The sequence below is a fragment of the Lampetra fluviatilis genome, chromosome 63 (assembly GCF_964198595.1).
Source record: "Lampetra fluviatilis chromosome 63, kcLamFluv1.1, whole genome shotgun sequence".
NCBI classification, from domain to species: Eukaryota; Metazoa; Chordata; class Hyperoartia; order Petromyzontiformes; family Petromyzontidae; genus Lampetra; species Lampetra fluviatilis.
The window spans coordinates 6974260-6997526 of NC_136337.1; the positions used below are offsets into that span (position 1 = coordinate 6974260).

At 59.8% G+C, this 23267-nt stretch overlaps 1 protein-coding gene across 1 annotated transcript in view; it reads left to right on the forward strand.

Annotated features, from left to right (window-relative positions):
• LOC144951631 (rho family-interacting cell polarization regulator 1-like) overlaps window positions 1–22108 on the forward strand; it is a 54527-nt gene extending 32419 nt beyond the window's left edge. The window contains 19 exon segments of the mRNA XM_078881920.1: window positions 1353–1406; window positions 1940–2089; window positions 3846–3909; window positions 8500–8543; window positions 9958–10083; window positions 10682–10830; window positions 11156–11285; window positions 11989–12971; window positions 12973–13168; window positions 14331–14524; window positions 15998–16145; window positions 16695–16833; window positions 17302–17451; window positions 18031–18186; window positions 19776–19825; window positions 19827–19991; window positions 20999–21082; window positions 21313–21403; window positions 21879–22108. Coding sequence (XP_078738046.1) covers window positions 1353–1406; window positions 1940–2089; window positions 3846–3909; window positions 8500–8543; window positions 9958–10083; window positions 10682–10830; window positions 11156–11285; window positions 11989–12971; window positions 12973–13168; window positions 14331–14524; window positions 15998–16145; window positions 16695–16833; window positions 17302–17451; window positions 18031–18186; window positions 19776–19825; window positions 19827–19991; window positions 20999–21082; window positions 21313–21403; window positions 21879–21985 — 3180 coding nt within the window. The 3' untranslated portion in view covers window positions 21986–22108.
• Window positions 22109–23267: the final 1159 nt, after the last annotated feature.

Consider the following 23267-nt stretch of genomic DNA (forward strand, 5'->3'; position numbering starts at 1 on the left):
TCACACACTACACACACACACTACACACTACATACATACATACACACTACACACTACATACACTACACACACACACAAACACACACACAGACACACACACAGACACACTACACACACAGACTACACACTACAGACCACACACAGACTCCACACTCAGACTACACACTCAGACTACACACACACATACACACAGATTACACAAACACACATCACACACAGACACACTACACACTACATACACTACACACACACAGACACACAGACACACTACACACTCAGACTACACACACAGACTACACACACAGACTACACACACACATACACACAGATTACACAAACACACATCACACACAGACACACTACACACTACATACACTACACACACACAGACACACACACAAACACACACGCAGACACACTACACACACACACATACACACTACATACACACAGACACACTACACACTACATACACTACACACACACACTACACACACAGACTATACCCTACAGACCACACACAGACTCCACACACACATACACACAGATTACACAAACACACATCACACACAGACACACACTACACACACACACCACACACAGACTACACACACAGACTACACACACAGACTACACACACACACTACACACACTACACACAAACACACATCACACACAGACACACACTACACACACTACACACAAACACACATCACACACAGACACACACTACACACACACACCACACACAGACTACACACACAGACTACACACACAGACTACACACACACACTACACACACTACACACAAACACACATCACACACAGACACACACTACACACACTACACACAAACACACATCACACACAGACACACACTACACACACACACCACACACAGACTACACACACAGACTACACACACACACTACACACACTACACACAAACACACATCACACACAGACACACACTACACACACTACACACAAACACACATCACACACAGACACACACTACACACACACACCACACACAGACTACACACACAGACTACACACACAGACTACACACACACACTACACACACTACACACAAACACACATCACACACAGACACACACTACTGACACAGCCGTGTGAGCCCCGCGGTGTGCTATTGGGGACTGATCGCAGACTCTGCATCAGCGAGCACTGGCTCCTGTACCGTGCTGACGAGTCCCAATGAGGACTAAGCCGGTCCACAGTTGTCTGCGCTGCCACTGCTGTCAGACGATCGTCATCATCGTCGTCATCGTCGTCATCGCCATCGTCATCGCCATTGTCATCCCGTCTCCTTTGTGATTCCTCTCCAGCAAATCAAGTCGACGGAGCGATTCATCCGGAGACTCGAGTTCCACGTCAGCAAGGTGACGCTGGAGCGAGCGTGTGTGTGTGCGAACGTGTGTGTGTGTGCCTGCGTGCGTTTCGTGTGTGTGTGTGTGCGTGTGTGTGCGTGCGTTTCGTGCGTGTGCTTGTGCGTGCGTGTGTGTGCGTGCGTTTCGTGTGTGTGTGTGTGCGTGCGTGTGCCTGCGTGCGTGCGTGTGTGTGCGTGTGTGTGTGTGTGTGTTTCGTGTGTGTGTGTGTGCGTACGTGCGCTATCGGTTTTGCGTCTGGGGGAGCGGCGGTGCAGCGGTCGGCGTACCGCGCTGCGAACCCCACGTCAAAAGGTCTTTAATAGTTTTTTTACTAAAACTATTGAAGACCTTTTAGAAATATATTTTAGCAGGTAAGGCCCCGCTGAGCTACGTAGCTCTTTTTCAGAAGCGACTTGGCCATCACAAATGATAGCTCAACGAAGTTGGCTTATCATCATCATCATCATCAGGACCCACGACCTCCTGCGTACCAGGCGAGGTAGTCAACATCTCCTGGCCACCGTGGTGGGCCCGTGTGTGTGCAGGTGGAGGAGCTGTACGAGACGTACGGGATCCAGCGCAGGCTGCGAGACGGCGCGCGCCGCATGATGGCCGCGTACGAGACGTCGCCGGGCAGCAGGGAGGCGCGGGACACTCTGCAGGAGGTCACCCGGGGTCACCGCGAGTACACGGAGGTGCGGGCGCAGACGCGGACACGCGGGGATGCGGGGACGCAGAGACACGCGGGGACGCACGGACGCTGTGATGCGCGGAGATGGAAAAACACGTGGACACAAGGAGATTGACACAGATGGTCATAGACACAGGGGCACGTGGACACGCAAACGCTCGCACACACGGACACGCAAACACGCCACGCTTGCCTCCGCTGTGAGCCACGTGATCACGTGATCCGGTGATTCTGCTGCTGCTACTGCGTTGGCAGTGGTGCAGAAGCCGGTCAACAGAACAACTTGACCGCGTCCGGCAGCACCCCACACCGTGATTTGTGATTTTTCTGTTAAAAATTTGCACGAGCAATTTTGCACAGCACGCGGCTGATTCACGTGCTATGAATCCGCACCTTCGATTAGCACCACAGTGGCTAGGAGATGTTAACTACCTCGCCTGGTACGCAGGATGTCGTGGGTTCAGTCCCGACCCTGACGCCTGCTGCTGCTGTATATTTGGAGTTTGCGTCTCTCTCTCTCCCCGTGATCGTCTGATCTTGCGGTTTTTCCCTTCACATTTCGAAGCGACGTCACGCGTTTCTAAGTTTCCACAACATGATGATAAGCCACTTTCGTTGAGCTATCATTTGCGATTACCAGGTGGCTTCTGAGAAAGAGCTACGCTGCTCAGTGGGGTCTTGCCTGGTAAAATAAAAAAACTAGTTTCAGTCTAATATCACGGTTGGCTACGTACGGTGCAAAAGAAGTTCAGCGTACGTACACACAAAAACACGTGCCATTGCTCGAGATGTCGCCCATCTTACAGTCTACCGGTCCTGCTGACAAAGACAAAGACACCCCGTATAGCCTTAGACTGTCGGGGCAAGTGCTGTTAGCGAGTAGCACGTATGAAGGCCGGCACGGCACACGAGGGGGTGGCTGGCCAACACCACGCCCGACCGCCTTTGTCTCCCCGGTGGCGATGATTTTACACACCGCAGCAGGTACTCATTTGAGGCTGAGTCGACCTAGGGGAGGCCCAGGACCGGTTAAAATAGTCGTCACCCGGTGGTATTGGCTGTAAGTGGGAATCGGTCGGCGGGTTCGTAGTGTAGCGCGCTAACCGCTACACCGCCGCTCCCCCCCCCCCCCACACGGACACACACACACACGGACACACACACACATGGACACACACACACACGGTGCTGTGTTGACACGCAGCGTGTCGACTTGTGAGCTGATTGAACGCAGGTCGCCGGGTTCGTGACGCCGCTCCCGATCCGTTGCGCTCCCGCTCCCCTCCCCAGATGCGACTCGTCGAGTTGTGTATTTATAGAACGTGTTTGTGTCTCTGCACGCCCACGTGCGCACACACACACTCACACACACACGTATATACACACACGCTAATGTGCACACACGCACTCACACAAACACGCACACATGCGCACACACACGCACGCACGCTCACCTGCACACACGCGTATACACACGCGTATACACACACGCTAATGTGCACACACTCACACGCATACACGCGCACTCACACATACGCACTCACACATACGCACTTGCACGCGCATGCACTCACACGCACGCACGCTCACCTGTACACACGCACACGCGCATATATACACACACATGCTAATGTGCACACACACGCATTCACACACACACATACACGCACACTCACACGTACGCACTCACACACACACGCACTCACACACATTCACTCACACACACCCACACGCACTCGCACACACTCACGCACACGCAGAGCCTGTGCGTGATTGAGAACGACATGGAGAGCCTCCTGGGGGAATTTCACATGCGCATGAAGGGTGAGTTCCACACGCAGCTCCCCCCCCCCCCCCCCACTGCTCCTCGCCGGCCCCGTGCCTCTCTCCGACAGGGTGCGTCGCGGCCGTGTCGCGGCCGTGTCGGAGGCGGTGACGTCCCGGGTTCGAGGCCTGGCTTTAGAGCAGAGGTCGCAAACGGGTTTTGATTCCCTACGCCTACGCCTACCCGTACCCGTACCCGTACCCGGCCCGAAATGAGTGACAAACGGCTACTCACCAGTGACTCACGGCCTACCCGTACCCGGCCGCACCAGGGTCGCAAACGGCTACCGGTACCTGTACCCGGCCGGGTATGGGTAGCCGGGTATCGGATAGGGTACGGGTATCGTGTAGGGCACGGGTTTTGTGTAGGGCACGGGTATCATGTAGGGTACGGGTATCGGGTACGGTACGGGTATCGGGTAGGGTACGGGTATCGGGTACCCGGTTGCGACGTCTGCTTTAGAGTCGGGGAGGGGGGGCGAGCAGATTAGACCGAATCTGCTTTGTTAGTCACCGGCGACGAGATGTTATTCAGGGGCCACCTGGCCCCAGCCACCAATCGCGGTGACTGACATCGTCATGGTCATCCTCGTCGTGTTGTCAGCAGCAGAGAGATCACGTGACTTGTCAGTGTGGAGCGGGGTGAGGAGGGTAGGGGCGGCAGAGAGGTCACGTGACTTGTCAGTGTGGAGCGGGGTGAGGAGGGTAGGGGCGGCAGAGAGGTCACGTGACTTGTCAGTGTGGAGCGGGGTGAGGAGGGTAGGGGCGGCAGAGAGGTCACGTGACTTGTCAGTGTGGAGCGGGGTGAGGAGGGTAGGGGCGGCAGAGAGATCACGTGACTTGTCAGTGAGGAGCGGGGTGAGGAGGGTAGGGGCGGCAGAGAGATCACGTGACTTGTCAGTGTGGAGCGGGGTGAGGAGGGTAGGGGCGGCAGAGAGATCACGTGACTTGTCAGTGTGGAGCGGGGTGAGGAGGGTAGGGGCGGCAGAGAGATCACGTGACTTGTCAGTGAGGAGCGGGGTGAGGAGGGTAGGGGCGGCAGAGAGATCACGTGACTTGTCAGTGTGGAGCGGGGTGAGGAGGGTAGGGGCGGCAGAGAGATCACGTGACTTGTCAGTGTGGAGCGGGGTGAGGAGGGTAGGGGCGGCAGAGAGGTCACGTGACTTGTCAGTGTGGAGCGGGGTGAGGAGGGTAGGGGCGGCAGAGAGATCACGTGACTTGTCAGTGAGGAGCGGGGTGAGGAGGGTAGGGGCGGCAGAGAGATCACGTGACTTGTCAGTGTGGAGCGGGGTGAGGAGGGTAGGGGCGGCAGAGAGATCACGTGACTTGTCAGTGTGGAGCGGGGTGAGGAGGGTAGGGGCGGCAGAGAGGTCACGTGACTTGTCAGTGTGGAGCGGGGTGAGGAGGGTAGGGGCGGCAGAGAGATCACGTGACTTGTCAGTGTGGAGCGGGGTGAGGAGGGTAGGGGCGGCAGAGAGATCACGTGACTTGTCAGTGAGGAGCGGGGTGAGGAGGGTAGGGGCGGCAGAGAGATCACGTGACTTGTCAGTGTGGAGCGGGGTGAGGAGGGTAGGGGCGGCAGAGAGATCACGTGACTTGTCAGTGTGGAGCGGGGTGAGGAGGGTAGGGGCGGCAGAGAGATCACGTGACTTGTCAGTGAGGAGCGGGGTGAGGAGGGTAGGGGCGGCAGAGAGATCACGTGACTTGTCAGTGTGGAGCGGGGTGAGGAGGGTAGGGGCGGCAGAGAGATCACGTGACTTGTCAGTGAGGAGCGGGGTGAGGAGGGTAGGGGCGGCAGAGAGATCACGTGACTTGTCAGTGTGGAGCGGGGTGAGGAGGGTAGGGGCGGCAGAGAGATCACGTGACTTGTCAGTGTGGAGCGGGGTGAGGAGGGTAGGGGCGGCAGAGAGGTCACGTGACTTGTCAGTGTGGAGCGGGGTGAGGAGGGTAGGGGCGGCAGAGAGATCACGTGACTTGTCAGTGTGGAGCGGGGTGAGGAGGGTAGGGGCGGCAGAGAGATCACGTGACTTGTCAGTGAGGAGCGGGGTGAGGAGGGTAGGGGCGGCAGAGAGATCACGTGACTTGTCAGTGTGGAGCGGGGTGAGGAGGGTAGGGGCGGCAGAGAGATCACGTGACTTGTCAGTGTGGAGCGGGGTGAGGAGGGTAGGGGCGGCAGAGAGGTCACGTGACTTGTCAGTGAGGAGCGGGGTGAGGAGGGTAGGGGCGGCAGAGAGATCACGTGACTTGTCAGTGTGGAGCGGGGTGAGGAGGGTAGGGGCGGCAGAGAGATCACGTGACTTGTCAGTGAGGAGCGGGGTGAGGAGGGTAGGGGCGGCAGAGAGATCACGTGACTTGTCAGTGAGGAGCGGGGTGAGGAGGGTAGGGGCGGCAGAGAGATCACGTGACTTGTCAGTGTGGAGCGGGGTGAGGAGGGTAGGGGCGGCAGAGAGATCACGTGACTTGTCAGTGAGGAGCGGGGTGAGGAGGGTAGGGGCGGCAGAGAGATCACGTGACTTGTCAGTGTGGAGCGGGGTGAGGAGGGTAGGGGCGGCAGAGAGGTCACGTGACTTGTCAGTGAGGAGCGGGGTGAGGAGGGTAGGGGCGGCAGAGAGGTCACGTGACTTGTCAGTGAGGAGCGGGGTGAGGAGGGTAGGGGCGGCAGAGAGATCACGTGACTTGTCAGTGTGGAGCGGGGTGAGGAGGGTAGGGGCGGCAGAGAGGTCACGTGACTTGTCAGTGAGGAGCGGGGTGAGGAGGGTAGGGGCGGCAGAGAGATCACGTGACTTGTCAGTGAGGAGCGGGGTGAGGAGGGTAGGGGCGGCAGAGAGGTCACGTGACTTGTCAGTGTGGAGCGGGGTGAGGAGGGTAGGGGCGGCAGAGAGATCACGTGACTTGTCAGTGAGGAGCGGGGTGAGGAGGGTAGGGGCGGCAGAGAGATCACGTGACTTGTCAGTGAGGAGCGGGGTGAGGAGGGTAGGGGCGGCAGAGAGGTCACGTGACTTGTCAGTGTGGAGCGGGGTGAGGAGGGTAGGGGCGGCAGAGAGGTCACGTGACTTGTCAGTGTGGAGCGGGGTGAGGAGGGTAGGGGCGGCAGAGAGATCACGTGACTTGTCAGTGAGGAGCGGGGTGAGGAGGGTAGGGGCGGCAGAGAGGTCACGTGACTTGTCAGTGAGGAGCGGGGTGAGGAGGGTAGGGGCGGCAGAGAGGTCACGTGACTTGTCAGTGAGGAGCGGGGTGAGGAGGGTAGGGGCGGCAGAGAGATCACGTGACTTGTCAGTGAGGAGCGGGGTGAGGAGGGTAGGGGCGGCAGAGAGGTCACGTGACTTGTCAGTGTGGAGTGGGGTGAGGAGGGTAGGGGCGGCAGAGAGGTCACGTGACTTGTCAGTGTGGAGCGGGGTGAGGAGGGTAGGGGCGGCAGAGAGATCACGTGACTTGTCAGTGAGGAGCGGGGTGAGGAGGGTAGGGGCGGCAGAGAGGTCACGTGACTTGTCAGTGAGGAGCGGGGTGAGGAGGGTAGGGGCGGCAGAGAGGTCACGTGACTTGTCAGTGTGGAGCGGGGTGAGGAGGGTAGGGGCGGCAGAGAGGTCACGTGACTTGTCAGTGTGGAGCGGGGTGAGGAGGGTAGGGGCGGCAGAGAGGTCACGTGACTTGTCAGTGTGGAGCGGGGTGAGGAGGGTAGGGGCGGCAGAGAGGTCACGTGACTTGTCAGTGTGGAGCGGGGTGAGGAGGGTAGGGGCGGCAGAGAGGTCACGTGACTTGTCAGTGTGGAGCGGGGTGAGGAGGGTAGGGGCGGCAGAGAGGTCACGTGACTTGTCAGTGTGGAGCGGGGTGAGGAGGGTAGGGGCGGCAGAGAGGTCACGTGACTTGTCAGTGAGGAGCGGGGTGAGGAGGGTAGGGGCGGCAGAGAGGTCACGTGACTTGTCAGTGAGGAGCGGGGTGAGGAGGGTAGGGGCGGCAGAGAGGTCACGTGACTTGTCAGTGAGGAGCGGGGTGAGGAGGGTAGGGGCGGCAGGCAAGCCAATGTGGAAGAATCCCGAGAACGAATCACGCTACGACCACCACGCGGACTGCAATCACTCACTCACTGACAAAGGTCCCCCGTGTAGCCCTAACAGACTGCTGGGGCAAGTGCTGTTAACGAGTAGCACCGATGAAGGCCAGAACCGCACATGAAGGGGGTGGGTGGCCAGCACCACGCCCGGCCGCCTTTGTCTCCCCGGTGGCAATGTTTTTACACACCGCACCAGGTACTCATTTGAGGCTGAGTCGACTTAGGTGAGGCCCAGGACCGGTTCAGATAATCGTCATCGGCGGTGGCTGTGATCGGGAAATGACCCCGGGTCACCGAGTTCGTTACGCAGCGTGGCGCTAACCGCTGCACTACCGCTCCCCACACACTCACTCTGCAGCACAAAGGCGATCGGGCGTGGTGCTGGCCACCCACCCCCTCAAGTGGCGTGCCGGCCTTCATAGGCGTCCGCTAACAACACTTGCCCCTACAGTCTGTTAGGTCTACACGGGGCAGGGGGGGGGGGGATCTTTGTGTTCGTCATGACGATATTGACTCTACGCCGCATCTTTTGTCTCCAGGATTGGCCGGGTTCGCGCGCCTCTGCCCCGGAGATCAGTATGAGGTGAGCGTCATCATCAATGTCGTCATCATCGTCGTCGTCATTGTCGTCACCGTCATCATCATCGCCGTCATCATCGTCATCACCGTCGTCATCAATGTCGTCATTGTCGTCGTCGTCACCGTCATCACCATCGTCACCATTGTCACCGTCATCATCGTCGTCTTTCGGTAAAGTCACATAGATAGGTTGAACCTATCTACGTGACTTTACCGAAAGACCCAAAGAATATGAATTCCTGCAGTCACGAAAGAAACGAGCACAATGATAATAATAATAATAAAGTAATAAATAGACGCGAATAGTAAACGATGTAGTACGTGCTTGTGATGCTGCCTGTGAGAATGAGGGCGCCACGGTGGCTGGGAGATGTTGACTACCTCGCCTGGTGTACAGGAGGTCGTGGGTTCGATCCAGACCCTGACGCCTGCTGCTGTGTATTTGGAGTTTGTGTATCTCTCTCTCATCATCATCACGGTGGCTGGGAGATGTTGACTACCTCGCCTGGTGTACAGGAGGTCGTGGGTTCGATCCAGACCCTGACGCCTGCTGCTGTGTATTTGGAGTTTGTGTATCTCTCTCTCATCATCATCACGGTGGCTGGGAGATGTTGACTACCTCGCCTGGTGTACAGGAGGTCGTGGGTTCGATCCAGACCCTGACGCCTGCTGCTGCTGTATATTTGGAGTTTGCGTGTCTCTCATCATCATCATCATCACGGTGGCTGGGAGATGTTGACTACCTCGCCTGGTGTACAGGAGGTCGTGGGTTCGATCCAGACCCTGACGCCTGCTGCTGCTGCTGTATATTTGGAGTTTGTGTCTCTCTGCTTGTGGTCGCGTATTATTTTTCTCCGGTTTTCCCCTCCACAATTAGAATCAACGTCACTTTGTTGGGCTGTCATTTGTGGCGAGGGCACTCCTGAAAATAGCTTCATAGCTCGGTGAGGCCTTACCGGGTCAAATTAAAATAGTTTAGTTTGAGTTTATCGTGTGTGTGCGTATATGTGTGTGTATGTGTGTGTGTGCGTGTATGTGTGTGTGCGTGCGTATATGTGTGTGTGCGTGTGTGTGTGCGTGTATGTGTGTCGTACGTGGTATGGGTAGCGGTGGCACAGTGGTTAGCGCTGCGCTACGAACCTGGCCACCCGAGTTCGATTCCCGCTCGCAGCCACCAACACCGGTGACGATTATCTGAACCGGTCCTGGGCCCTCCCCTAGGTCGACTCGGCCTCAAACGAGTACCTGGTGCGGCGTGTAGTAAACATCGCCACTGGGGAGACAAAGGCGGCCGGGCGTGGTGCTGGCCACCCACCCCCTCGTGTGCCGTGCCGGCCTTCATAGGTGCTGCTCGCTAACAGCACTTGCCCCGACAGTCTTGTTGAGGCTACACGGGGGATCTTTGTCTCGTGTTCCAGATCTTCATGCGCTATGGGCGTCAGCGCTGGAGGCTCCGCGGACGCATCGACTCGGATGACAAGCAGAGCTGGGACAGCGAGGAGACGCTGCTGGTGCCTCTGATCTCCGACTTGCTCCACATCAAGGTGACGCGCTGCACTGGAGCAACATCAGCAGCCTCATCAGCAGTGGCAACAGTCTAATCAGCAGCATCATCATCATCATCAGCAGCAGCAGCTTTTTCAGAAGCGGCATCAGTAGAAGCGCTTTCATTATCACCATGAGTAGCAGCATCGTCATCGGCACTAACAGCAGCAGGATCATCAACATCAGCAGTAACTTCTTTAGGAGCAGCATCAGTAGAAGTGATTTCATCATTATCAGCAGCAGCAGCAGCATCATCAGCAGCAGCAGCGCTATTATCATCAGTATCAGCGTTATTGGCATCATCATCAGTAGCAGCACTGTCATCAGCATCGGCACTGTCATCAGCAGCATCATCATCAGCATCGGCACTGTCATCATCGGCAGCAGCAGCAGCGGCGATATCGTCGTCGTCATCGTCAGTAGTGGCGGTAGCAGCGCCATCGTTGCCACCACCCTCGGCGGTCAAAGCGTGTCCAGACTGGACCCCCACCAAAGGGTTGTGTGGTTTGTCAACATCATCGCTGCGACCGTTGCTCCTCCACCCTTGTGGGACCTCACCAGCAGTCCCCCCGGGGCCGGTGTTGCCCCCCCCCCCAGGTGACGGAGGTCAAGAGCCTGGCCACTCACGTGGTGGTGGGCAGCGTCGTGTGCGAGACGCGGGACCTCCTCGCCGTGGGGCCCCAGCTCGTAGCGGTCGACATCAACGACCTGGGAACCATCAAACTCAACCTGGAGGTCACCTGGAGGTGAGCTCCAGGAGATGGGGATTCAGGATCGGAGTCTTGAGACTCGGCTCCAGGAGATCGGGATTCAGGATCGGAGTCTTGAGACTCGGCTCCAGGAGATCGGGATTCAGGATCGGAGTCCTGAGACTCGGTTCTAGGAGATTGGGATTCAGGATCGGAGTCCTGAGACTCAGTTCTAGGAGATTGGGATTCAGGATCGGATTCCCGTGACCCGTGTCCCCACCCCCTATAACGCCCCCCTCCCACCCACCCGGCCCCCCCCCCGCCCCTCCCCCCCCCCCGCCCCTCCCCCCTCCCGCCCCTCCCCCACCCCTCCCCTGCACAGTCCGTTTGACAAGGAGGACCAGGCCATGACTCCGGGCACCATCGGCAAGATGTCTGCCGCCAGCAAGAGGCTGTCGCTGTACAGCCAGAGCCCGCCTGACACACCGTCCCTACGCGAACAGGCCTTCTACGTGAGCACGCGGCGTTGCACCGCTACGTCACACCGCTACGCTACACTGCTACACCACACCGCTACGCTACACTGCTACACCACACCGCTACACCACACCGCTATGTTACACCGCTACACCACACCGCTACACCACACCGCTACGTTACACCGTTACACCACACCGCTACGTTACACCGTTACACCAGAGCGCTACGCCACACCGCTACGTTACACCGCTACGCCCCACCGTGACGCTACACCGCTACGTTACACCGCTACACTCCACCACGACGCTCCACCGCTACGCCGCTACGCTCAACCACGACGCTATACCGCTACGTTACACCGCTACACTCCACCACGCATACAACCGGCAACAACGCCTGCCACAACTTCAGCCACCAACGTGGGGCAACATCGCAGGCAAATGCAGGCCTGGTTCTTGACCCCTGGGCCCGAGGTCCCGGCGGCATGAGTGCGGCACTTTGCGACGTAACTCGACGCCAGGTCGGCGGAGGTCGTCGGGTGGCTCACAGGTCAGGTCGGGCGCAGGCCGCGTGATTTGGTGATGGGCTCGTCGCGACGACGCAGTTGCGATTGTAATCGACGTTCCCCTCTACCCACCCCCCCCCGTGCTCTCCTTTCGCAGTGGCCGGCATTCAAATCGTTGTGTACGTGGCTCTGCCCGCTAATTCGCTCGGTATGTTTCCGTTGGCTCGCAGAACATGCTGCGTCGTCACGACGAGCTGGAGAACGGAGCCACCTCCTCGCTCTCGTCGGACTCCATGGACGGCTCCGTGAGTCCCCGGACTCCGCTCGACGCCGGCACCAGCAGCCGACGGCGTCCGATCCCGGAGTACCAACTCCCGATCCCGGAGTACGAAGCCCCGGGTCTCGGTTCCGGACGCGAGCCGGAAACTCCGTCCTCTGCCACCGCCGCCGCCGACGTTTCCTCCCCGAGCGAGCGGCGGGTGGAGAACGGCGAGCCGGAGCCTTGCGGGCCGCCCCGCGCCGACCACTCGCCGCTGCCGCCGCCGCCGGACGAGACGGAGCGTGCGACGAAGCCGGTCGTGAGCAACGGCGTCCCGGCGTACGGCCGCGCGCTCAGCCAGATCAGCGAGGGGAGCGTGGACTCGCTGGAGGAGCACGGCGGAGCGGGGGGAAGTGTCGGTGAGGCCGCGGCGGTTGCCGTGGCCGCGGGAGACCGCGAGGATTGTCCGGCCGAGGGAGGAGCGGCGGAGGAGGCGGCCGAGGCTTTGGAAGCCGGGGGAAGCGACGGTCCGCGGGAGGACGTGGAACCGGCGCTCGCCCCGGCGGAACCGGCGGTCGCCTCGGACCGAGGAGCGGAGGCCGCAACCGAGGACGCCGGCACGGGTGACGTCACGGCCGGCGGGAGCTCCTCCTCGCCGAGATGCTCGCCGGCGCGCGGCGACGGAGCGTTGGGCCGCGAGCCCAGGCTGGGCAAGGACGGCCTGCTGCTGAGCGCCAACGCCAGCGAGATTTTCTTCACCGACAAATCAAAGGACGTCGTGCATTTCTTCAACGCCGCGGTCGTGCCGTGCGGCGACGATGACGACGACGCCGACTCGAACGGCGCCAAAGATTCCCGGCGAGACGAGACGACGGCCGCGGGCGATGGCGCCGCGTCCCCCCCCGGGGTCGCCGGCCGAACCAAAGAAACCTCGGGGCCGGCCGAGCAGGTCAGGCCCCCCCCCCTCGCCCGCCCCCTCGCCCGAGCGGGGGGCGGCGAGCGCGGGGGAGGATTCGGGCGAGCGGCTAGGAGGACCGGGCCTCGAGCGGGCCTGGCAGGCGCTGTGCTCGGCGCTGGACGACTGCAGGGGCCGCTACGTGGAGCTGCAGCTGCTGGAGCAGGAGGTTGCCGACCTGGATCGCATTCTGCAGGTTGGTGCGCTCGCGAGGGACGCGTGGTCATTCGCTCCATTCGGGTGGTGCGGGGGGCGGGGGGCACATGGTCATTCGCTCCATTCGGGTGGTGCGGGGGGCGGGGGGCACATGGTCATTCGCTCCATTCGGGTGGTGCGGGGGGCGGGGGCCACATGGTCATTCGCTCCATTCGGGTGGTGCGGGGGGCGGGGGGCACATGGTCATTCGCTCCATTCGGGTGGTGCGGGGGGCGGGGGGGCACATGGTCATTCGCTCCATTCGGGTGGTGCGGGGGGCGGGGGGCACATGGTCATTCGCTCCATTCGGGTGGTGCGGGGGACGGGGGGCACATGGTCATTCGCTCCATTCGGGTGGTGCGGGGGGCGGGGGGCACATGGTCATTCGCTCCATTCGGGTGTTGCGGAGGCGGGGGGGGGGGGGGGTCGGCGCCGCACTGCACCGTGGTGGTGAATATGAGATTGTGACGGTCCCTTCATAGATAACGGTCACGCGGCAGCAGGTTGACGATTCTTGTCCATGGTGAACTGGACGACTTCTGTGGTCAGCTAACAAAAAGAGAAATGTATTGTTTCAAGAGGCACCACCGCACGCGGCTCCGGTAGCCGCGAGTTTGCCGACTCCCCCCCCCCCCCCCGGGGTCTCGTGAAGGGGCTGTCACCGCCGCTACGCGTCACGGACACGCAGCTACGGTGGGGGGGGGATGACGTTGCCTCGTGACTCTATCCGATATCATCGCTGTCAACCCCTTGTCAGTGCCCCTACCTTATTACAGACCAATTCAGATCTCTACAAAGTCCCATCACAAGGTAGAAACACAAACAAATGGACAACACATTAAAATGTTTGTGGCCCGTATTGAAACGGCTGTACGCCGTATGGACCTGTAAACTAAATCTCCCTGTACAAGAATGCGCGGTAAACCGTGTGGGTTGACGGCAATGCAACGGGGTCGTCGCGTGGATTTTTCTCGCCGGGTCCTCCGATTTTTCCCCCTCCGCGTCTGGAATCGACGTCCGCACGTTTCGAGTATTTGCCCGCCGCCGCCTCTGCCGCCGCCGCCGCTACAAATGTCCACGTGGTGACGGCGAGGCCGCTTCGTTGAGCCGCCGTTTGCCGTTTGTTCGTTTGACGCTCTCAACCGCCACGGGCCGCGATGCAGCCGGGCGGGAAGGTGTCACGGAGCCGCGCGTCCAGCGTCAGCCTCTCGGTGGAGCACGCCCTGGAGAGTTTCAACTTCCTCCACTCGCCCGACCTGGACGATGAGGAGGTGGAGCAGGACGGGGAGGAGGAGATGGAGCGGCAGGACGGGGAGGAGGAGAAGCGCCACCGTGAGGCTGCGGAGTCGGACGGCAAGTGAGTTCACGGCTCCGTCGACATCCTGAACGCCGCGGACGCTGAACGGCTGATCCACAACATTTGTTTTGTCGCGCGTCGGCTGCTGCAATGCCCTGCAGTATGGTCACAATGCGCCCGCCAGGGTGCTAACTGGTACACGACCCTTGAAGGATCACGTCGCATACCCGTGCTGCTGTCCCTTCACTGGCTCCCTGTCCCTAACCCCGCGATAGATTTTAAGATTCTCTAGCTGGCATTTTCAGGGCCTTTAAATGGACTCGCTTCCTCCTTCAAGCCATGCAATATTCCAGCAAGATCGTTACGATCCTCGGAGTGTGCATTGCTCGCTGCCCCACGGCCTCTAGGCTTCGCACTTCGGGTGACGACGGTGCCTCGGCAGTAGCGCAACCCCCGAGACACTCTACAAATCTTCAAATCTCGACGAAAAACTCATCTGTTTAAAAATGGCTTTCTCTCTCTCTCTTTAGTTACTTTCAAACGTCTGTCTCACTTTCTTCTTTACTTGGCTGACGTTAAACTATTTTCCGCCTTTCCACGCACAAGCGCCGTGAGAACGGCTGTTTAAGGGCGCTTTATAAATCTAAATGATCACGAGTCTAAATGATCACGAGTAGTATTACAAGCTCGCATCGTCGTCCTGCGATGCGAGCCGGGAAGGTAGCCGTAAGCAAGTCGGAGGTCGGCAATAGAGCACCTCCGATTGGCTACGTACGGTGTGAAAGAAGGTCAACACATGTACTGCCCATAGACTAACACTACCCATAGACTCAACACTGCCCATAGACTAACACTACCCATAGACTCAACACTGCCCATAGACTCAACACTACCCATAGACTAACACTACCCATAGACTCAACACTACCCATAGACTCAACACTACCCATAGACTCAACACTGCCCATAGACTAACACTACCCATAGACTAACACTACCCATAGACTAACACTACCCATAGACTCAACACTGCCCATAGACTCAACACTATCCCATAGACTCAACACTACCCATAGACTCAACACTGCCCATAGACTCACACTGCCCATAGACTCAGCACTGCCCATAGACTCACACTGCCCATAGACTCAACACTGCCCATAGACTCAGCACTGCCCATAGACTCACACTGCCCATAGACTCAACACTGCCCATAGATTCAACACTGCCCATAGACTCAACACTACCCATAGACTCAACACTGCCCATAGTCTCAACACTGCCCATAGACTCAACACTGCACCATAAACTAACACTACCCATAGACTCAACACTGCCCATAGACTCAACACTACCCATAGACTCAACACTGCACCTCCAATTAGCGCGGTTGGCTACGTACGGTGCGAAAGAAGTTCAACATACATATGTTCGTATCGAGCGTGGCGGACAAACATTGCGGATGTGGTGGTGGGCCTGGACTTTACGTATCTATCTATCTTCATGTGTATATAATGATGTTGTCAGTAACAGGCGGCAAGGCGACGTTGAGGAGGAGGAGGAGGCGGCGGTGGCTACCGGCGACGGTGCGGAGCTCGGCACCGGCGCCCCGACCACCGGCAGCGAGGGCCTCGACGTGGCCTTGGCTCTGCACGCGGAGTACTGCACCCACCTCGTCATGGTGTGTGCACGCACGCGACTGTGTGCGTGTGTGTGTGCACGCGAGTGTGTGTGTGTGTTCACCCACCTCGTCATGGTGTGTGCACGCACGCGACTGTGTGCGAGTGTGTGCACGTGAGTGTGTGTGCACGTGAGTGTGTGTGCACGCGGGTGTGTGTGTGCACGCACGCGTGTGTGTGTGTGTGCACGCGAGTGTGTGTGTGTGTGCACGTGACTGTGTGTGTGCGTGCGTGTGGAGAGCGGTCGTGTCGTGGTTAGCGGGCTGCGCTACAAACCCGAGGACCCGAGTTCGATTCCCGTTCACAGCCAACACCAGTGACGATTATCTGAACCGGTCCTGGGCCTCCCCTGGGTTGACTCAGCCTCAAATGAGTACCTGGTGCGGTGTGTAGTAAACATCGTCACTGGGGAGACAAAGGCGGCCGGCAGTGGTGCTGGCCACCCACCCTCTCGTGTGCCATTCCGGCCTTCGTAGGAGCTGCTCACTAACAGCACTTGCCCCAACAGTCTGTGTGCCGATGCTTCTGTGTGTCCACCCCGCCGTGTGTAGAAGCTCGGCACGTTTGGGCCCCTGCGCTGCGGGGAGCTGTGCGCCCTCGACCGCCTGCACGGCCAGGCGGCCGTGCTGCGGCGAATCGCGGAGCTCACGCGAGACTTGTGCGACGGGCAGATCCTGAGCATCGCACGCGGTACGCACCAGCCAGCAGCGGCGCACGGCCGCCCCTATCCCATCATGCAATGCAGCCACACCCATATACCTCCATTCCCTACAGCCGCCCGTTTCCCATTATGCACCGAGGCCGCGCCTATCCCATCATGCACTGTGGCCACCTCTATCCCATCAAGCACTGTGGCCACCTCTATCCCATCATGCACTGCAGCCACCCCTATCCCATCATGCACCAAGGCCGCCCTTATCCCATTATGCACTGCAGCTGCCCCTATCCCATCATGCACCGAGGCTGCCCCTATCCCATCATATCCTACCTCCGACCCGATCCCATCATACATTACAGCTGCCCCTGTCTCATAATGCATCATGCCTACCTCCTATCCCACGATGCTTTCCTTTTCCCCTTCCGTGACGTGTTGCCCCCCCCTCTCCCCCCCCGCCCCCCACCCCGTGCTGCCCCCCCCCCCCCCACGTTGCGGTGCAGCGGTGCCCGAGCTGTGTGAGCGCGAGTGCGTGCTGCGCTTCTGGGAGCGCGTCGCCGAGCCGGGGGGAGCGCGGCTGTGCGCCACGACGGAGCGGCTCGCCGCCACCGTGTCTTCCGACTACTCTGAGACGCTGGCGCACACGGACGCAGGTGAGACGCACACGCGTGTGCACGTGTGTGTGCGAGTTGGTGAGACCGCCGCGTGCGCGCGTGTGTGTGTGTGAGTTGGTGAGACCGCCGCGTGCGCGTGCGTGTGTGCGCGAGTTGGTGAGACCGCCGCGTGCGTGCGTTGAGTGACCGTGGGTCGCCGGGTTTACCACCGCGCCACCGCTACCCGTGCCACGTACAGAGACGCACAAAGACGCACACTACCACCTTAAACTAGTCAACTATTGTATGTCACCAGGTAAGGCCCACCGAGCTTTGTAGCTCTTTTTCAGAAGCGGACCGCCACGCTGCCGCTCGATTGCCACTCACGGCCACGACCACCGGTGGCAATTATCTGAACCCGGTGCTGGGCCTCCCGTAGGTCAACTCGGCCTTAAATGAGTCCTCGATGCGGTGTGTAAAACATCAGCGCTGGGGGAGACAAAGGCGGCCGGGCGCGGCGCTGGCCACCCACCCCCCCTCGTGTGCCGCGGTGCCGGCGCTCGCAGGCGCTGCTACTCGCTAACAGCACTTGCCCCAACAGTCTGTTAAGGCTACACGGGGGATCTTTGCCTTTGTCAGTGTGCGTGCGCCTGCTGGAGCGGCTGCTGGATCGCCGCGTGCGTCGCCTGCGCTCGTGTGCGCCCGCACGCGTCACCGCGTTCCAGCTGGCGGCGCTCGCTCAGCAGCACGACGTGCGGACCATGGACTCCTTCATCACCCGGCTGGGGCACGAGGGTACGGGAAATACAGACACTCAGAGATACACAGAGACTCGGAGATACTCGTACAGATACACAGAGACTCAGAGATACTCATACAGATACACAGACACTCAGAGATACTCGTACAGATACACAGATACTCAGAGATACTCATACAGACACTCAGAGATACTCATGCAGATACACAGACACTCAGAGATACTCATACAGACACTCGGAGATACTCATGCAGATACACAGAGACTCAGAGATACTCATACAGATACACAGATACTCAGAGATACTCATACAGACACTCAGAGATACTCATGCAGATACACAGACACTCAGAGATACTCATACAGACACTCAGAGATACTCATACAGATACACAGATACTCAGAGATACTCATAGAGACACTCAGAGATACTCATGCAGATACACAGACACTCAGAGATACTCATACAGATACACAGATACTCAGAGATACTCATACAGATACACAGACACTCAGAGATACTCATACAGACACTCAGAGATACTCATGCAGATACACAGACACTCAGAGATACTCATGCAGATACACAGACACTCAGAGATACTCATACAGATACACACAGACTCAGAGATACTCATACAGATACACACAGACTCGGAGAGATAGACAGAGACTTGGCTGGAAAGCGATGAAAATAATCTGTCGTTGAATCGAATCGCGCATCGACACGACCAAGTGGACTTGTGATTTGCTCGCTCTGCCCCCCCCCACCCCCCTCCTTCCTCTGCCCCCCCCACCCCCCTCCTTCCTCTGCCCCCCCCACCCCCCTCCTTCCTCTGCCCCCCCCACCCCCCTCCTTCCTCTGCCCCCCACCCCCCTCCTTCCTCTGCCCCCCCACCCCCCTCCTTCCTCTGCCCCCCCCACCCCCCTCCTTCCTCTGCCCCCCCACCCCCCTCCGCCCCCCCACCCCCCTCCTTCCTCTGCCCCCCCACCCCCCTCCTTCTTCTGCCCCCCCCACCCCCCTCCTTCTTCTGCCCCCCCCCCACCCCCCTCCTTCTTCTGCCCCCCCCACCCCCCTCCTTCTTCTGCCCCCCCCCACCCCCCTCCTTCTTCTGCCCCCCCACCCCCCTCCTTCCTCTGCCCCCCCCACCCCCCTCCTTCCTCTGCCCCCCCCACCCCCCTCCTTCCTCTGCCCCCCCACCCCCCTCCTTCTTCTGCCCCCCCCACCCCCCTCCTTCCTCTGCCCCCCCACCCCCCTCCTTCCTCTGCCCCCCCCACCCCCCTCCTGCCTCTGCCCCCCACCCCCCTCCTTCCTCTGCCCCCCACCTCCCTCCTGCCTCTGCCCCCACCCCCCTCCTTCCTCTGCCCCCCACCCCCCTCCTTCTCCTCCTTCCTCTGCCCCCCACCCCCCTCCTTCCTCTGCCCCCCCACCCCCCTCCTTCCTCTGCCCCCCACCCCCCTCCTGCCTCTGCCCCCCACCCCCCTCCTTCCTCTGCCCCCCCCCACCCCCCTCCTTCCTCTGCCCCCCCACCCTCCACCTTCCTCTGCCCCCCCCCACCCCCTCCTCCACCTTCCTCTGCCCCCCCCACCCTCCTCCTGCCTCTGCCCCCCACCGCCCTCCCAGTGTCCCTTGCTGCGTCGTTGGAGTCGCATGACCGCAGCGAGGTCCTGCGTGGGGCTCAAGCGTCTCGCCGGGCCGGACACGGCCGCCCCTCCGCGCCTGAGGGTGGCCAACATGACGTCCCTCGCGCCGCTCCTATTGGACAGCGACGCCAAGATCAGCCAATCGGCGGCGACGATACTCAGGAGGGCGGCGAGCGAGGCGCCGCTCCGAGAGAAGGTGATCACTCTGCAATGAAAGTGTTAAGCTGTCAATTATGTTTTTACTTTACCAGCTGTAAGGCCCCACTGAGCTATGAGGCTCTTTCTCAGAAGCGACCTGGCCATCGCAAATGATCCATCGTCGTCATCATCATCACGTGGACATTAATAGCAGCAGCCACACTCTAAACGCGTGACGTTGATTCTAAATGTGGAGGGAAAACGCGGATGAGCCGGACAGAAATCCACGCAACCACGGGGGAGAGAGACGCACGACAAACTCAAATACAGCAGATGTCAGGGTCGGGATCGAACCCACGACCTCCTGCATACCAGGCGAGGTAGTTAACATCTCCTGGCCACCGTGATGATGATGAGAGAGACACGCAAACTCCAATACAGCAGGCGTCAGGGTCGGGATCGAACCCACGACCTCCTGCACACCAGGCGAGGAAGTTAGTCTCCTAGCCACCGCCACGCCCATGAAGAGGACATTGCCAGAAACGGCGCCTGCCGTATTTATATGAACGTGTGTATATATACGTCTTCAAAGTTTTCCCTTTCAGAGCCCCAAGGTGGCTCAGCGGCAGAGCGAGCGGCTCCCAATCGCAAAGGTCGCGAGTTCAAATCCTGGTTGTGGTTTCACTCAACCCATCATCATCATCACCCCTCCAGGGTCGATGAATGAGTACCACTTTGTGATGATGACAATTTGCGTTCAGTAGAGCCGTGTGCCCTCCTTCGCACGGTGACGTCTCGCGCGATAAGCAACTTGCACCTCATCGCACCTCAACACATTGGAAGGGCACCCCCAGTGGCAGCTGTCCCTGTGTGGCACAAGGTGCCCTCGGCACTTGGTCTGCAAGCGGGCACATCAGTCTCGGGCGGGCGCGGCGCTGGCCACCCACCCCTTCGTGCGCCCTGCCGGCCTTCGTAGGTGCTGCTACTCGCTAACAGCACTTGCCCCGACAGTCTGTTAAGGCTACACGGGGGGTGGGGGATCTTTGTCTTTGTGCGTGTGAACAGGTGGTGGTTTGGTGTCTGCAGCTTCTGGAAGAGGAAGATGAGATCCTGAGACGAGCTGGTTGTGCAGCACTGGCTTGCCTGCAGGTGAACACACACACAAAGATCCCCCGTGTAGCCTTAAGAGACTGTAGGGGCAAGTGCTGTTAGCACCAGGTACTCATTTGAGGGACGCACACACACGCACAGACACGCACACACACGTGAGCTTACACATACACACACGTGTGAGTTTACACACACACACGCACACGTGCTACACACACACACGTGCTACACGAGGTGGGGGGGTTCCTTGTCTGTGTGCCCTCACCCAGGCCAAGGAGAGCATGGAGCAGCTCCTGCACCTGTGCCAGGTCGACCAGGAGCCCGTGAAGATCGCGGCCAGGGACGCCATCTTCTCCTTCGGTGAGGCCCCACCAAGCCCCCGGCGTTAACCAGGGCGGCCGTTGGCCTTGACCGGCACGTCGCTGTGGCAGGGGGGGGGTGGGGGGGGGGGGGCGGACAGTGGCCGTCGGGTCAGGAATGGCTACGAAGCGGCAGACGCGGCGCAACCGGAGGGACGCGGAGCGGCGAGCGGCGTTTGTGCCACGCGTGGGATGGTGCCACGCGTGGGATGGTGCCACGCGTGGGATGGTGCCACGCGTGGGATGGTGCCACGCGTGGGATGGTGCCACGCGTGGGATGGTGCCACGCGTGGGATGGTGCCACGCGTGGGATGGTGCCACGCGTGGGATGGTGCCACGCGTGGGATGGTGCCACCGTTGCTGCCACGATGGATGTGGGGGGAGGGGGGCGGGGAAGCGTTTATCCGGCAGTGGATCCAGCATGGCCGACGACAATTTTACAACTAATTTCTTATTAATCTCATTTCTTTTTTCAGGCAAGGAAGGCCAAGAGGCCTACCGTCGCGCGGAGGAGACCATGGACGGAGTGCGTGGGTTCATAACGCCGGGCGCTCCTCACAAACAGCCGCCCGCGACTTTCTGACCGCGGCGAAGGAGGAGGTGGTGGCGCTGCTCGTGGTGACGACGACGACGCCGATGCCATCGCCGAAACCGGCAGCTCGCGGGAGCCACGGTGGCGGCAGCGGGAAAACCGCACGCGGCACCCGTTGGGGGGGGGGGGGGGGCTTGTGGGAATTAGTTTTTTTTCATCACAGGTTGGGGGGGGTGGGGGGGCAGCAGGAGTGAGGAATGGGGTCGATCAAAAAAGAGGGCAGCCCTCTTGGTTAGGCTACAGAAGGGCATGATGATGTGGAACACGTGAGATGATGTGGAACACGTGAAAAACCTTACCGTTAGCGGAGAAGTGGGATGGGCACGGGGGGGGGGGGGGGGCACCAGTGTCGGATTGTGGAAGTATTAACACGCGGCACTGAGCACGATTGTTGGACATCGATGAATGGAAACATCGAGACGAAGAAAAGCGCCGCGTTCTAACGACGGCCTCGCACGCGGAGCCCGCTCGCGCCGTAGTTGCTCCGCCGCGGTGCATTGCAGCGCCGGCGCGCAACCATCGAGCGGCCGACGGATCGCTCGGAGAGGGACGCGTTCGCCGCATTGGTGCGCCCTCGTCGTGGCCTCGGAAGCCGCGTGGGAGCGAGCGGCAGGGAGGGTGGGAGGGAGAGGCCCTCTCGCAGAGACGTCCGGAAGGAGACGCCATCCGTGGCCTTCCGACGGGCGGCAGAGCAAGCCGCGTGTCGGTGCATGAAATGGGCCGTCCCGTGCGAGGTCGGCTCGGCCTGAAATGAGCGCGGGGCCGGATCGCGAGGCGGCCGCGGCGGCGTCTCTGAAACGTCGCAGGGAAAAGGGAAATAAAGAAGTGCATGATTCTTGTTTTGTGGCGAGCGAAGGCGTGGGGGGCGTTCCGCTAGGCCCTCGGCGGACCGGCCCCGCACGCCGGCGCGACGTTCGGCCTCGGGCCCTTTTAAAAGTACCACGGACCTCTTGTAAAAAGGTCCGCTGCGGTATTCTCCGGATTGCGTGACACGCGGTGATTTCCCTCCCACCTGCCGGAATTTGAGATGACAAAAAGCGTTGGGTTGCGCGTCTTATAATGCGGTAGTTGTGAGTGCGTGTGCACGCGTTCGTGCGTGCGTGTGACCAGACCGGTGTAACTTTATTAATGGACATGGGGATGGGGGGGGTATAAACATTCGGGGTCCGTCCGAATCTCCGGAGCGTTTGCCAATCTGGAGAATACGGCGAGAGAGGAACACAAACAGAGTTGGGTGGAGCTTTCCAAAAACACACAAACATTGAATGCGGAT